The 16,378-nt window shown below is 63.0% G+C and overlaps 1 protein-coding gene across 1 annotated transcript in view; it reads right to left on the bottom strand.

Moving 5' to 3' along the window:
* Nucleotides 1–16,378, bottom strand: part of ROBO4 (roundabout guidance receptor 4) — a 100,511-nt gene that overhangs the window by 35,964 nt on the left and 48,169 nt on the right. Inside the window, exons 8-13 of the mRNA XM_065417285.1 lie at nucleotides 12,253–12,472; nucleotides 10,721–10,842; nucleotides 7,245–7,416; nucleotides 6,000–6,194; nucleotides 5,311–5,353; nucleotides 2,512–2,657 (exon numbers count right to left, since the gene is read on the bottom strand). Coding sequence (XP_065273357.1) covers nucleotides 2,512–2,657; nucleotides 5,311–5,353; nucleotides 6,000–6,194; nucleotides 7,245–7,416; nucleotides 10,721–10,842; nucleotides 12,253–12,472 — 898 coding nt within the window. The remainder of the gene's footprint in view (nucleotides 1–2,511; nucleotides 2,658–5,310; nucleotides 5,354–5,999; nucleotides 6,195–7,244; nucleotides 7,417–10,720; nucleotides 10,843–12,252; nucleotides 12,473–16,378) is intronic.

Genomic DNA, 16,378 nt, shown 5'->3' with positions numbered 1-16,378 from the left:
CTGCAGGGCTGCCCTGAAGTGCTGAGCTCGGAGACTCCTGTGCGAGGGAGCAGGCCTCCCTGGTGTGGCGGAGCCCAGGGCCAGACACCTGGCACTAGCACCAAGTGATGCCCAGGGCTCACGAGCAGCACTGGATGGGGCCTTGTGGCTCAGACTCTGGCCTGCAGACCGGGGTTCCCTTCCTGGCTCTCCCAGGACCTCAGGCAAGCTGCCTCCTGTTTCTGTGCAAGCTGCTTTACTGACAGCTAGGGTTGCCAGGCATCCAGAACGCCCGGTCAAAAAGGGACCTGGCGGCTCCAGTCAGCACCAACCAGGCCGTTAAAAATCTGGTCGGCGGCGCAGCAGGGGCCCGGGGCTAAGGCAGGCTCCCTGCCTGCCCTGGCTCCACAAGGCTCCGGGAAGTGGCCACCAGGTCCCTGCGGCCCCTAGGCGCATGGATGGCCAGGCAGACTCTGCCCGCTGCCGGCGTCCGAGTGACGGCTTAGCAGCTCCCATTGGCCAGGAGCCGTGACCAATGGGAGCTGCAGTAAGTGCTGCCGGGACCCCGAATTCCCTCCCGCACCCCAACCCCCTGCCCCAGCCCAGAGTCCCCTTCCGCACACAAACTCCCTCCTGGAGCCCGCACCCCACACCCCCTCCCAAACCCCAGACCCCAGGCCCCTCCTGCACCCCAAACCCTTCATCCCCGGCCCAACCCCAGAGTCTGCACCCGCCCCACACCACAACCCCCTGCCCCAGCCCAGAGCCCCCTCCTGCACCCTAAACCCCTCATCCCCGGCCCCACCCCAGAGCCCGAACCCCCAGCCAGAACCTTCACCCCCTCCCACACCTCAACCCCCCACCCCAGCCCTGAGCCCCCTCCCACACCCAAACTCCTTCCTGGAGCCCGCACCCCACCACACCCCAACCCCCTGCCCCAGCCCAGAGCCCCCTCCTGCACCCCAAACCCCTCATCCCTGGCCTCATCCCAGAGCCCACACTCCCAGCCAGAGCCCTCACCCCCTCCCGCACCCTAACCCCCTGCCCCAGCCCAGAGCCCCCCCCCACACCCTGAACCCCTCATTTCTGGCCCCACCCCACAGCCCACACCCCCATCTGGAGCTCTCACCCTCCCCATCCCCCAACCCCTGCCCCAGCCCGGAGCCCCATCCTGCACCCCAAACCGCTCATCCCCGGCCCCACCCCAGAGCCCACACCCCCAGCCAGAGCCTTCACCCTTCCCCGCACCTCAACCCTCTGAGCCAGCCCGGTGAAAGTGAGTGATGGTGGGGGAGAGCGAGCAACGGAGGGAGGGGGGATGGAGCGAGTGGGGGACGGGGCCTCGGAGAAGGGGCAGGGCAGGGCGGGGGTGGGGCAGGAGTGGTCAGTTTTGTGTGATTAGAAAGTTGGCAAGCCTACTGACAGCCCTCCCCCCATGGAGGTGTGGGGCTCAGTTAAAGCCCCTAAGTGCCGGCTGCCCCCCAGATACTGGCTGTAGGTAGTGCAGGCCTGGGGCTGACGTGTGTTTGGAGCCAGACGCTGCCGTGGCATTCAAGTGCAAGCTGAAAGGCCCCAGTCAGGAACCCCAGGCATTCCATCGCCTCCCCCGCAATGAACCAGGCTCCACCCCCACTGCTAGCTCCCCAGTCCTCCGGGGAGCCTTCGGGGGAACACCAGGGAGACCAGCCCTGAATTTCTCACAGCAAAACCCAGCTCCTGGGATCCCGCACACGGAGCTCAGCCGGCCCGCGGCCGGGCTCCTGGGATCCCGCACACGGAGCTCAGCCGGCCCGTGCCGGGCTCCTGGGATCCCGCACACGGAGCTCAGCCGGCCCGCGGCCGGGCTCCTGGGATCCCGCACACGGAGCTCAGCCGGCCCGTGCCGGGCTCCTGGGATCCCGCACACGGAGCTCAGCCGGCCCGCGGCCGGGCTCCTGGGATCCCGCACACGGAGCTCAGCCGGCCCGTGCCGGGCTCCTGGGATCCCGCACACGGAGCTCAGCCGGCCCGCGGCCGGGCTCCTGGGATCCCGCACACGGAGCTCAGCCGGCCCGCGGCCGGGCTCCTGGGATCCCGCACACGGAGCTCAGCCGGCCCGTGCCGGGCTCCTGGGATCCCGCACACGGAGCTCAGCCGGCCCGCGGCCGGGCTCCTGGGATCCCGCACACGGAGCTCAGCCGGCCCGTGCCGGGCTCCTGGGATCCCGCACACGGAGCTCAGCCGGCCCGTGCCGGGCTCCTGGGATCCCGCACACGGAGCTCAGCCGGCCCGCGGCCGGGCTCCTGGGATCCCGCACACGGAGCTCAGCCGGCCCGTGCCGGGCTCCTGGGATCCCGCACACGGAGCTCAGCCGGCCCGCGGCCGGGCTCCTGGGATCCCGCACACGGAGCGTCATCTTCTCTGCGGAAGGTCCTGACTTTGCCCTGAAGGTGCAGCGAGAGGTCTGGGCTGGTCAGCGCGGGAGCCTCTGTCCGGGCAGGGAATGGCCAGGAGCAGAGCAGAGCGGCGCGGCGCGGCGCGGCAGGGACTCACTGGAGCGGTGGAAGTCCAGGCTGTCTTTGGTCTCAGACCACAGGAGCTGGCTGCTCGACCTGCTGCTGCTGCTGCTGCTGAAGGTCTTGGAGCAGGAGGTGGCTTTCCATCTGTCAGCCAGCCACGGGGAGTCACTCACGTCCATCCTGGGGTTGGGGAGGGGAGGAGACGTACAGGTGAAGGCACCAGGTGGGAACTTTGCTGTCACCTGCAGCAGCTCTGGAGAGCCCCAGCACATCGGGCTGGGTGAGTCTGTGGCACCTTCCTCCTGTGTTCGTGTGGAAGGGGCTAGCACAGGGCTAGTGCCCCGCTCCAGCCCTGGCCATGGGAGGGGAGCACTGTGCTGTTACTGGGCCAGCGCCGCTCCTTTATGCTCTCAGGCAGTGAAGAGGGAGTGGGAAGATCCTCTGCGTCCCCAGCCTGGGGAGCCCCAGCAGGTACGGCCTGCCTCCCCCGGCAGGGGTGTGTCAGGGTGGGCAGCTGCCAGGTTCGGGCTCCCTCCTGCTGGCAGGTGCAGCGCAGCACCCACCCGAGAGGGGGATCTGGTCATCTGTTGTAGGGAAAAGCCCCAGCGCTGCGTAACTCACAGCACCCTGGGCACCTGCCTCTCTCTGCACAGGGGTGTTAGCTTGGCAGCCTCTCATCACAGAGCCATCACATGCTCCCCAGCAGAGACCAGCCAGCTCTGCTCCCCTTCCAGCCTGCCCTCATCCCCTTGTGCCTGCAGGACCATCACAGGGCACAGGTGGGGCTGGCAGGGGCTGCTGAAAACTGTAAGCTGTTTGGTGTCTTACAGAGGGTCATATGTGGGGCCCAGGGCTGGGATAGAAAGGGGATGCAGGTTACGATTGAGGGGCTGCATGTGGGGCTGTGACGTTATTGACATAAACTGGGACCATATAGATCATTGTTGCAACCAAGGTCCTGTAGTGACACCCAAATCGTGTATAAAGGGGGTCAAATGGGGTGTCTAAGACAAGGTTATGGTTTACTGGTTATGATTATGCTGTCTATATGGGTGTATCAGTTTTGTAGTTGAAATTATGAATATTGGCTCTATACTGTCTGTATGGCAAACTTATGCTATGCTTCTGGGTGACATCCCAGACAAGCTGGGATTAGCTCTGCCTAGCCTGCTTGATGGCCCATTAAGGACCATCAGCTATACAATGGACCCATTGAGAGAAGGCAAATGTGCCTTCAGAATCAGCAAAGTATGCAGGGACTGGCCCATGTGACTCCAGGCTCCATTTTGCTGTAATTTTCCACAGTAAGAACAAAGCGGTGTTCTTACACCTGGAAAAGACTATATAAGGCTGATGCCTCATCTCCATTTGGTCTTCAGTCCTGCTTCATACCTCTGGAGGAACTTTGCTACAAGCTGAAGCTTTGAACAAAGGACTGAGGACCCATCCCAGGGGGGATGTATTCCAGAGACTTGATTTGAACCTGCAGTTTATTCTATCGCTGCTGCAAGCCTGAACCAAGAACGTTGCCATTACTGTATGTAATTGATCCCATTTAACCAATTCTAACTCCCATCCCTATCTTTTTCCTTTTATGAATAAACCTTTAGATTTTAGATTCTAAAGGATTGGCAACAGCGTGATTTGTGGGTAAGATCTGATTTGTATATTGACCTGGGTCTGGGGCTTGGTCCTTTGGGATCAGGAGAACCTTTTTCTTTTACTGGGGTCTTGGTTTGCATAACCATTTGTCCCCATAACGAGTGGCACTGGTGGTAATACTGGGAAACTGGAGTGTCTAAGGAGATTGCTTGTGAGACTTGCGGTTAGCCAGTGGGGTGAGACCGAAGTCCTCTTAGTCTGGCTGGTTTGGTTTGCCTTAGAGGTGGAAAACCCCCAGCCTTGGGCTGTAACTGCCCTGTTTGAGCAATTTGTCCTGAGTTGGCACTCTCAGTTGGGTTCCGCCAGAACCGCATTGTCACAGGGGCCCAGGGCTGGGACAGCAGGGGGTTGGGGGTCGGGATTGAGGGGCACCAGCAGAGCTGTGGGGGGAGCCCAGGGCTGGGGTTGCAGGGGCTGCGGGTTGCGATCGAGGGGCCCCGGCAGAGCTGTGGGGGGAGCCCAGGGCTGGGGTAGCAGGGGCTGTGGGTCGGGATTGAGGGGCACCGGCAGAGCTGTGGGGGGAGCCCAGGGCTGGGGTAGCGGGGGCTGCGGGTCGGGATTGAGGGGCACCGGCAGAGCTGTGTGTGGGGAGCCCAGGGCTGGGGTTGCAGGGGGCTGCGGGTCGGGATTGAGGGGCACCGGCAGAGCTGTGTGTGGGGAGCCCAGGGCTGGGGTAGCGGGGGCTGCGGGTCGGGATTGAGGGGCACCGGCAGAGCTGTGGGGGGAGCCCAGGGCTGGGGTAGCGGGGGCTGCGGGTCGGGATTGAGGGGCACCGGCAGAGCTGTGTGTGGGGAGCCCAGGGCTGGGGTTGCAGGGGGCTGCGGGTCGGGATTGAGGGGCACTGGCAGAGCTGTGGGGGGAGCCCAGGGCTGGGGTTGCAGGGGGCTGCGGGTCGGGATTGAGGGGCACCGGCAGAGCTGTGGGGGGAGCCCAGGGCTGGGGTAGCAGGGGCTGTGGGTCGGGATTGAGGGGCACCGGCAGAGCTGTGTGTGGGGAGCCCAGGGCTGGGATAGCAGGGGGCTGCAGGTCAGGAATAAAGCAGGAATCTTCCCTGTCAGTGGGCCGCCCTCGGGCTTGCTGAGTGGGGATACAGGCCAGCCCATGCCGTGGGGATCAAAACCATTTTCTCCAGGCAGGTTACTGCCCGTGGTAGGGCCGAGCCATCACTCACCTGTGCTTGACGATGGTGTCTTCACTGGAGTATCGGCACAGACCTGGGAGAGAGGCAGGGAGGTTGTTAGTTGCCCAGCGATGGCTCCTTGCAATGACCAGGGTGCTCCCCTACCAGCAGACTGTCCTGAGCTGAATGGCGCCCGTTTGCTGCCCCTCTTGGCCATCTTTCTCAGCAGGCCCCTGTCTTCCCCTGCCTGAGTTTCATCTCGTCCCCACGGCTGATTGCAACCCGGTCTCGCCATGCTGGGGACTCGGCCAGCTCCTCACCGGACCCAGCACCAGTCTCTGGATAACTCCTGGGCTCCCACAGCACTGAGATAGGGAACCCCTGGGGTTCACCCCAGACCACCCAGGGCAGGGGCCCTGCTGATCTCCTGCACTGACAGGCCCCTTTCTGGGGACATCTCCCAGGGTAGCGCTTGGGCAGAAATCAGAGCCGTCTAAGACCAAGCCCCAGTGTAATGTCCAGGGCTGTGTGGGGGCTGCAGGGCCCAGCGAGTGGGGGTGAGGGTGGGGAGCCCTGCTTTAGCTGGACTGGCCTGAGCCCCTAAGGGCTGGGGTTTCTCAAACTCACTGAGCCCAGGCATAATGTGTCGTTCCAGGGCCCCTGCTGCCCCCCACCCCCATGCTAGTGACTGCTGGGAGACAGCTGGGCTCCGAGTTCCATAGCCCCAGATTCGCGCTCACCTTTGCCCAGGGCATGCTGCTGTTCTCGGCTGTAATGCCTGGCATGGTGCTGGCACAGGTAGACAGCCAGCACCATCAGCACGAGCCAGAGCAGCGAGCCCACACTAGCGATGAAGACAGGCTGGCGAATCACTGCCAGGATGTGGCTGACGGAGAGCACCGCCGGGGTCCTGGCCATCTTTCCCACCAAGGGCTCTGGGAAGGAAGGGGTGGATCAGAGGTTGAGGTGACAGGCAGAGGGGCTGCAGCAGAGACCTCGTCCAACGCAGAGCCATGCCTTGGGTATAGCTGACCTGCTCACCCGCCTGCCCACAGGACACCGAAAGGTTAACAGCAAAGGCCCAGCCGCAGCAGGAGAGTGGGTCAGGCTCCAGGCCCTCTTTGCTACCACGGCGCCTGCTCCCCTCAGCAACACCTGGGCTGCTGCTTGGAGGGGCACAAGAGCCTCCTGCCTGCACAGCTCCAGGGCTGGGGTCCACCCTCTGTGCGGGCGTCGCTGGGGAGCCAGGCTGAGAGCTGGGATAATGCTGGGGGCAGGAGAGACAGGCCCAGCTAGTAGAGGGAGCCAGGCTGTGGGGCTGGGCAGGTCCCGCCACTCCGGGCACACCCCCAGGGCCTGTGGTTCGGAGCCCAGTGAGCGGCACACCTGGCAGAAAGGGAGCGGGCTGGGCCATGGCCAAGGTGACCCAACGAGAGGCAGGCAGAGCCGGGAACAGAACCGGATTCCAGACAGCCAGCTCCCGGCTCGAACCATCAGCCAACATACCCTAGTCCCGGGTGCCAGCCAAGCCCCCGCGGAAAGCCAGCACTGTCTGGGGGCTCACGTGAAATGAGTCGAATGCAGAGAAGAAAAATATCCCTCCCAAGTGCTGCCTGAGCCAATGGTGCACTGGGCAGGCGTCAGAGAAGGGACACAGACCAAGGAGCATGACCTCCGTGCTGCCCCCCAGAGGGTCCCTGCCGTCTTCCCTAAAACTCCAGTCTGGCCAGCTGGCAATGGTGCCAAGCGTCCAGGTGACTGAAGCAGGGTTTCTAAGGGAAGCAGTTGAGCACAGCCAGCAGGCCAGTGTGCCAGCGTGGGGAGCCAGAACGTCAAAGGGAGGGCAAGTGAGCGAGCGATCTGTCTGTCCCACCATCCCCAGCCGGCTCTCTGATCACAGGGCTCACCGGCTCCCTCTGGGCCCATCACGGGGATGTGGGGGTTTCCTGCTGGACAAAGAGCTCTACGAACAAAACATTTCTGACCTACGCTGCTGCATGTGGCATTGCTGGGCGCCCCGAGCCCAGCTCCATTGAAGGCTGCCACCTGGATACAGTATTTAACCCCAGCCGGCAGCAAGACTGTTTCCAGACTGTGTGTCCCTCCATCCACGGTCCTGTTAGAGCGATGGTGAGTTTCATTGCCCAGGTACCAGACCTGTAACACACCCAGACAGAGCTAGCACGGCTGTGACAAACCCAGACCTGTCATACACCCAGACAGAGATACAACCAGGTACACCCCCCACCATCCCAGGCCCCATGGAAAGCTGTGACCCCCCCACTGCCCCGGGCCCCACAGACAGCTATCACCTCCACTGCCTCAGGCCCCATGGATAGCTGTGACCCTCACCACCCCAGGCCCCACAGACAACTGTGACCCGCACTGCCCTGGGCCCCACAGACAGCTGTGACCTGCTCCGCCCTGGACCCTTTGGATAGCTGTGACCCCCACTGCCCCGGGCCCTACGGATAGCTGTGACCCGCACTGCCCCAAGCCCCATGGATAGCTGTGACCCCCACCACCTCAGGCCCCATGGATAGCTGTGACCCCCACTGCCCCGGGCCCCACGGACAGCTGTGACCCCCACTGCCCCAGGCATCATGAATAGCTGTGACCTGCTCCACCCCAAGCCCCATGGATAACTGTGACTCCCACCGCCCCAAGCCCCACACATAGCTGTGATCCCCACATCCCAGGCCCCACAGACAGCTGTGACCCCCACCGCCATGGACAGCTGTGATCCCCACCACCCCAAGTCCCACAGACAGCTGTGACCCTCACTGCCCTGGGTCCCATGGACAGCTGTGACCCCCACCGCCCCAGACCCCATGGATAGCTGTGACCTGTACTGCCCCAGGCCCCACAGACAGCTGTGACCCCCACCGCCATGGACAGCTGTGTTCCCCACCACCCCAAGTCCCACAGACAGCTGTGACCCTCACTGCCCTGGGTCCCATGGACAGCTGTGACCCCCACCGCCCCAGACCCCATGGATAGCTGTGACCTGTACTGCCCCAGGCCCCATGGACAGCTGTGACCCCCACCACCTCAGGCCCCATGGATAGCTGTGACCCCCACTGCCCCGGGCCCCACGGACAGCTGTGACCCCCACTGCTCCAGGCCCCATGGACAGCTGTGACCCGCACCACCTGGGCCCCACAGATAGCTGTGATCTGCTCCGCCCGGGCCCCCTGGATAGCTGTGATCCCCACCACCCCGGGCCCCCTGGATAGCTGTGATCCCCACCACCCCAGGCCCCATGGACAGCTGTGACCCCCACTGCCCCAGGCCTCATGAATAGCTGTGACCTGCTCCACCCCAAGCCCCATGGATAACTGTGACTCCCACCGCCCAAGCCCCACACATAGCTGTGATCCCCACATCCCAGGCCCCACAGACAGCTGTGACCCCCACCGCCATGGACAGCTGTGATCCCCACCACCCCAAGTCCCACAGACAGCTGTGACCCTCACTGCCCTGGGTCCCATGGACAGCTGTGACCCCCACCGCCCCAGACCCCATGGATAGCTGTGACCTGTACTGCCCCAGGCCTCATGGACAGCTGTGACCCCCACTGCCCCAGGCCTCATGAATAACTGTGACCTGCTCCACCCCAAGCCCCATGGATAACTGTGACTCCCACCGCCCCAAGCCCCACACATAGCTGTGATCCCCACATCCCAGGCCCCACAGACAGCTGTGACCCCCACCGCCATGGACAGCTGTGATCCCCACCACCCCAAGTCCCACAGACAGCTGTGACCCTCACTGCCCTGGGTCCCATGGACAGCTGTGACCCCCACCGCCCCAGACCCCATGGATAGCTGTGACCTGTACTGCCCCAGGCCCCATGGACAGCTGTGACCCCCACTGCCCCAGGCCTCATGAATAGCTGTGACCTGCTCCACCCCAAGCCCCATGGATAACTGTGACTCCCACCGCCCCAAGCCCCACACATAGCTGTGATCCCCACATCCCAGGCCCCACAGACAGCTGTGACCCCCACCGCCATGGACAGCTGTGATCCCCACCACCCCAAGTCCCACAGACAGCTGTGACCCTCACTGCCCTGGGTCCCATGGACAGCTGTGACCCCCACCGCCCCAGACCCCATGGATAGCTGTGACCTGTACTGCCCCAGGCCCCATGGACAGCTGTGACCCCCACTGCCCCAGGCCCCACGGACAGCTGTGACCCCCACTGCTCCAGGCCCCATGGACAGCTGTGACCCGCACCACCTGGGCCCCACAGACAGCTGTGATCTGCTCCGCCCGGGCCCCCTGGATAGCTGTGATCCCCACCACCCCAGGCCCCCTGGATAGCTGTGATCCCCACCACCCCAGGCCCCATGGACAGCTGGGACCCCCACTGCCCCAGGCCTCATGAATAGCTGGGACCTGCTCCACCCCAAGCCCCATGGATAACTGTGACTCCCACCGCCCCAAGCCCCACACATAGCTGTGATCCCCACATCCCAGGCCCCACAGACAGCTGTGACCCCCACCGCCATGGACAGCTGTGATCCCCACCACCCCAAGTCCCACAGACAGCTGTGACCCTCACTGCCCTGGGCCCCATGGACAGCTGTGACCCCCACCGCCCCAGACCCCATGGATTGCTGTGACCTGTACTGCCCCAGGCCCCATGGACAGCTGTGACCCCCACCGCCCCAGACCCCATGGATTGCTGTGACCTGTACTGCCCCAGGCCCCATGGACAGCTGTGACCCCCACCGCCCCAGACCCCATGGATAGCTGTGACCTGTACTGCCCCAGGCCCCATGGACAGCTGTGACCCCCACCGCCCCAGACCCCATGGATAGCTGTGACCTGTACTGCCCCAGGCCCCATGGACATCTGTGACCCCCACCGCCCCAGACCCCATGGATTGCTGTGACCTGTACTGCCCCAGGCCCCATGGACAGCTGTGACCCCCACCACCCCAGGCCCCACAAGCAGCCCCAGGAACTCCAAGCAAAAGCTGCTCCAAAGGCAGGACTGCACAGGCACTGAGGGGCCTCAGCTGGTGCAGCTCCTCTGCCAGGCGCCCCCAGGTCCTGTGTAAGGGGCATCGCTCATTGCAGCTCTGCCCAGCTGGCACACGGCCCCTGGGGGCTGCTTCCAGCCCCGACCAGAGCAGCCCCCGAGATCCCTGCACGAACAAACACTGACTCCTGCGAATGCTCCTGAAAGTGACTGAGAGGGCGTGTCACTCTGGCAGGATGCAGCCCAGCCCGGCAGCACTCCCAGGGCACACGGCCCTGCTTCCTGGCACCCTCCCGGTCACCTCCCCACCTTCGGGCGAGATCCCTCCGCGAGCCAGAGCTCCCGCCAGGTTCCTACTAGCTGCAGCCTGGCCAAGCCAGGCCGATTTAGCTCTTTAACCTCCGCCCCCACCGTGAGCACCGAGCACGTCAGCGTCATGCTGGGCCTGAGCCGTCGCCCCGGCACATCCTCACCTTGTAGCCCCGGATGATGCCGTTGTGTGCGTGGTGGGGAGGGGGGTCCCAGCTGATGAGCGCTGTGCCATTCCCATCCTCCACTGCCGTGATGGTGACATGCTGAGGAGCTGCGCTAGGCACTGAGGACAAGAGAGAGCCACTGAAAACCTCCTTGGGCAGCGCGGGGCCGGGCTGCTCTCCGGACACGGAGCCTGTGGTCCCTGGAGCCAGGCCCCGCACTCCGAGCACTGGAGTGTGAGGCGGAGGCAGAGGTGAAAGCCGGTATGCCCCGGTACGGGGTACCGGCAAGAGCCGGTGCGCCGTACCGGGGGGCCCGGCTTCCCCAGGCGGCAATTTAAAGGGCCTGGGGCTCCCAGTAGCGGCTGGAGCCCCGGGCCCTTTAAATTGCCGCCAGAGCCCCACTGCTGGAGCCCTGGGGTAGTGGCGGCAGGGCTCTGGGGGTTATTTAAAGGGCCGGGGCTCCCGCTGCCTCTATGGCCCCGGCCCTTTAAATAGCCGCCGGACCCCCGCCGCCGCTACCCCAGGGCTCCGGCGGCTATTTAAAGGGCCGGGGCGGTAGAGGCAGGGGAGCCCCGGGACCTTTAAATAGCCACCAGAGCCCCGCTGCCAGAGCCCCTGGGTAGCAGCGGCAGCCGGGGGCTCTGGCAGCGGTTTAAAGGGCCCAGGGCGGTAGCAGTGGCCGAGCCCTGGGCCCTTTAAACTGCTGCCGGAGCCCCCAGCTGCCGCTGCTACGCCGGTGGGGGAGGGGGAGGGCACTTACCGGTACAGAGCGGGCCGGGGCTGGCTCTGACCCCCCCATCCCCGCCCCTTCCGCCCGAGGCCCCGCCCCATTCCGGGGGGTCAGACCCGGCCCCAACCCAGCCCCGTACCGGTAAGTCCCTATTTCTACTTTCACCCCTGGGTGGAGGGCAGCAGAGCTGTGGTCCCTGAGGTCTCCCACCAGCACCAAGATGCCTGTCTGGGCTTCGGGCTGGTATCGCTAGAGAGGCAGGGCAGGTCATGGGGCCATGCAGAGAGGCGGTGACTGCAGATGAAGGTACCGACCTGGGCTCCTGGTGCCCAGGGGTCCTTTGAGATTGTGCATGGTGCTGCTCCTCCTCCCCATCCTCTTCCTTGTCCCTGCCTGTCCCCTCTAGCAGGACAGTGACAGACCCCAGCCTTGGCACTTCCCCACACGGCCCCCACACAAGATCCCTGGACGGTGCAGCCTTGGGGTGCCGGGGCACACTGGGGCACCCGCCGCGCCATTCACCCAGGGGATGCACAACAGCTGAATGGGCAGGTTCCCGTGTGCTCCAGCGGGACCCCCTGCCCATGCTCTCCCGGCGAGGCATCGGCCTTGTAAGGAGCAGCGCCATGGAGAAGGACCTGCAGGCAGCCATGCGCCAAGCCCTCAGACCCGCCCAGCGTGTCACTCCTGGACTCCCTGCCAGGCCAGCAGCCCCTCTAGAACCCGTGTGACCTTGTTCTGCAGAGCAAGCCGAGTCAGGGCCCGGAGCTGGAGGGACTGGGGGCGCCTCGGGCTGTACCTTCCTCCGGGATCCAGAGGTGCCTGATGTTGCTGTCCGGGCCATGGACCTTCCCGGCATAGGGCCGAACCTTGAACTCATACTTGTAGCCTCTCTTGAGGGCTGGGATGATGATGCTGTGCTCCCTGGGCACCTTCCATTCAACCCAGTCCGTGCTGACCGGCAGCAGGGAGCGGTACAGCACAGCATGACCCTCGGTGTGCTGGGACGGGCGGATCACCTGAAAGGCAACCGTGGTCAGTGGGGGCGCAGGCCAGACCAGCAGAGATCTGCTCAACCCCCCAGCCTGCCCATATCCGAGTCTCCTGGTGCTTGCCTTGGGCAAGGGGCTTGGGACAGGCTGCCAGAGCTGCATCAGCAGGACTATGCGCTGGGAGAAGCCAGCTCAGAGTGTGGTTGCTATGGCAAAAAGTGCTGTACAAATGTTGATAGATGGGAGGGCGGGAGGATGGGCCAGTGGATGGATGAGTTGGTAGATGGGTGGCTGGGGGGATGGGAGGGTCAGAGGGTGGATGGCTGGTTGGGTTCAGTGGATGGGATGAAAAGATGGGTGGGAGAGTCGGTGGGTGGGTAAGTAGCTGGGGGTGGGATGGATGGATGGGTGGGTGGGAGAGTCGGCGGGTGGGTAAGTAGCTGGGGGTGGGATGGATGGGTGGTTAGATGGATGGGTGAGTGGGAGAGTCGGTGGGTGGGTAAGTAGCTGGGGGTGGGATGGATGGGTGAGTGGGAGAGTCGGTGGGTGGGTAAGTAGCTGGGGGTGGGGTGGATGGGTGGTTAGATGGATGGGTGAGTGGGAGAGTCGGTGGGTGGGTAAGTAGCTGGGGGTGGGATGGATGGGTGAGTGGGAGAGTCGGTGGGTGGGTAAGTAGCTGGGGGTGGGGTGGATGGGTGGTTAGATGGATGGGTGGGTGGGAGAGTCGGTGGGTGGGTAAGTAGCTGTGGTGGGGTGGATGGGTGGTTAGATGGATGGGTGGGTGGGAGGGTCGGTGGGTGGGTAAGTAGCTGGGGGTGGGATGGATGGGTGGATAGATGGATGGATGGGTGGGAGAATCGGTGGGTGGGTAAGTAGCTGGGGGGTAGGATGGATGGATGGATGGATGGATGGGAGAGTCGGTGGGTGGGTAAGTAGCTGGGAGATGGGGTGGATGGGTGGTTCGGTGGGTGGGTAAGTAGCTGAGGGTGGGATGGATGGGTGGATGGGAGAGTCGGTGGGTGGGTAAGTAGCTGGGGGTGGGATGGATGGGTGAGTGGGAGAGTCGGTGGGTGGGTAAGTAGCTGGGGGTGGGGTGGATGGGTGGTTAGATGGATGGGTGAGTGGGAGAGTCGGTGGGTGGGTAAGTAGCTGGGGGTGGGATGGATGGGTGAGTGGGAGAGTCGGTGGGTGGGTAAGTAGCTGGGGGTGGGGTGGATGGGTGGTTAGATGGATGGGTGGGTGGGAGAGTCGGTGGGTGGGTAAGTAGCTGTGGTGGGGTGGATGGGTGGTTAGATGGATGGGTGGGTGGGAGGGTCGGTGGGTGGGTAAGTAGCTGGGGGTGGGATGGATGGGTGGATAGATGGATGGATGGGTGGGAGAATCGGTGGGTGGGTAAGTAGCTGGGGGGTAGGATGGATGGATGGATGGATGGATGGATGGGAGAGTCGGTGGGTGGGTAAGTAGCTGGGAGATGGGGTGGATGGGTGGTTCGGTGGGTGGGTAAGTAGCTGAGGGTGGGATGGATGGGTGGATGGGAGAGTCGGTGGGTGGGTAAGTAGCTGGGGGTGGGATGGATGGGTGGTTAGATGGATGGGTGGGTCAGAGAGTCGGTGGGTGGGTAATCACTGGGCCGCATCAGGACGAGTACCAGCAGACTGGACAGACGGCATCATAGTGCCCCTGTGCCAGGGTAACAAATCTCATACCGAGTGTAGCAGCTACAGGCTGATCTCATTACTATCAGCCCCTGAAAGATCTTCACTCATGTCCTGCTTGATAGGATGCAGCCCACGCCTTAACAGACATTGTTGCTCACAATCATCATGTTTCGCTGATGGGCAGTCGATAATGGACACTCTCTGTACCCTATTCCACTGGCAGGTCAGCACTCTGGCTCGCACTGAAAGGATTTGGCGTCCCAGATGTTCTGCTACATCTGGTGTGTGATCTTCACACTGGTCCTGGTGCGAGAGTGTCCTTTGGTTCACGGCTTTCAGCACATTTCTATACAGACTCAGGTATGCGGCAGGGACGTGTTATTACAGTGGTTCTCAAATTTTTGTACTGGTGACCCCTTCCACATAGCAAGCCTCTGAGTGCGACCCCCCTTATAAATTAACAATACTTTAAAATATATTTAACACCATTAATAATGCTGGATGCAAAGCGGGGTTTGGGGTGGAATCTGACAGCTTGTGACCCCCCCATGTAATAACTTTGCGACCCCCTGAGGGGTCCCAATCCCCAGTTTGAGAACCCCTGTGTTATTGCAAATGCTCTATTGACATACAATGGGGTGTATGCCTTGACTCTCCCTGGCACTGCCTGTAGAGCCAGCCCAAAGATTTGTGGATTCCCAGGATTGACCCAGATCTGGGAACTTCCCTCTACAATGCCTGGTACGATGCCATCAGCCATGGTCACTCTGGCTGAAGCAATGGTCCTCAGTAGCCTATGAGCTATGATGTGGGTGGCTAGGAGGGTAGTTAACTGGGTGGGTGGGTGGGTGGATGGACGAGAGAGGTGGATGGTGGATAGGAGGGTGGGTGGATGGACGGATGGATGAGTGGGGGGGTGGGTAGATAAATATACAAGGGGTGGGTGGATGAATACAGGAGGGGGGTGGGTATGTGGGTGGGTGCTGCCCACTGGGCCGGACTCTGAACTGAGCTGACAATTCAGGACACAGTTTGAGCACCTGGCCGATGGAGCATGCAGGGGGCACTCTCTACCTTGCAGTATCTGCACACGGACTGAGCGACTGATTGACATTTGCAATGGCGCCTGACTCAGTTCCCATTTGCCTTCCACCACTGGGCAGCGTCGGTGCCAGACATTGCGGAGCACAGGCCCGACTGTATCAGGGAACATGCCAATGGTGAGCCCGGGGGTCTGCCTGGCCCTGCTGGGGAGACCTTGCAGCACTTGGCTACCATCCTTCAGGCCTCGCAGCCTCTCGCTGGGGGGGTCCTGTCCTTGTGCCCTTTTCACAGGCAGAGCCAAAGCCCCTCAGTCCTGCCTGCAACCTGCCCAATGGCCCGGATGGCATTCGTGCATTACCCACGATCGCCTCCATGAGGGAGGATGGCTTTCAAGGCTGCTGTCCCCATGCCGCTCTGCCGGTGGAGCTGGGGGATCCTGCCACAGCTCTCTCCGCTCTCCTCACTGGGCCTGTCCGTGCATGCTGGGAATGGTGGGGATCCGAGCAGCACTGGGGCAGGGCAAGGCCTAGCCCGGCCAGGCTGCCCAGGGGGACAGAGCTCAGCGAGGCCCTGCTGGAAGGGGCTGGGTGTGGCCAGCACTTTCCCATTCACAGGCTGGGAGTGCAGGGGCAGCTCCCCATTCCCTCCTGCTCCTTCAGGACACGGTGCCGCTGGCTGTAATTCCTGGTGTCCTGGTGGGGTGCGGGGCTTGTCCTGGGTGACACATTCCCTGGACTTTGCCTCCGCTTTTGAACTCTGGGGCCGTTTGTGGGCCGGGAGCACCATGCTGCGCCCATCCCTGAGAGGGGGGCTGTCACCTGGGCAGAAGCAGACCATGTCACCCGCGACTCTCTCTGCTCCCTGCCCTGATCAAATGCACTGCAACATGGCTAGGCGCTCGCCCTTCCAGCAGGGGGTTGGCTCGGACAGGCCCTGAGCTGCTTCGGGACCTGCACAAGCGCAGGCAGGGCCTGGGGTGAGAACAGGCAACGGGAACACAAGGGTGTATGTTCCCCTGGCTGCCTCAGTTCCCACGTATATTAAGCACTGGGAGCCGACAAAATGGAAGCCCCGTTTCCATAGGAAGGCAACATGAGGATGTGAAAACAACATGAAGTCAGCACACCAGGGATAGACCCTGGGGGCCATCCAGACTCTGGAGATCAGCAATGGATTTGGGGGGATATAAGGAGAAGGCAGAAGGGCCCTCGTTACACTGCACTGGGAAGCA

This window comes from Emys orbicularis, chromosome 15 (assembly GCF_028017835.1).
Source record: "Emys orbicularis isolate rEmyOrb1 chromosome 15, rEmyOrb1.hap1, whole genome shotgun sequence".
NCBI lineage: Eukaryota > Metazoa > Chordata > Testudines > Emydidae > Emys > Emys orbicularis.
The sequence above is the reverse complement of the archived record's forward strand: the minus strand, read 5'-3'. Positions and strand labels throughout refer to the sequence as shown.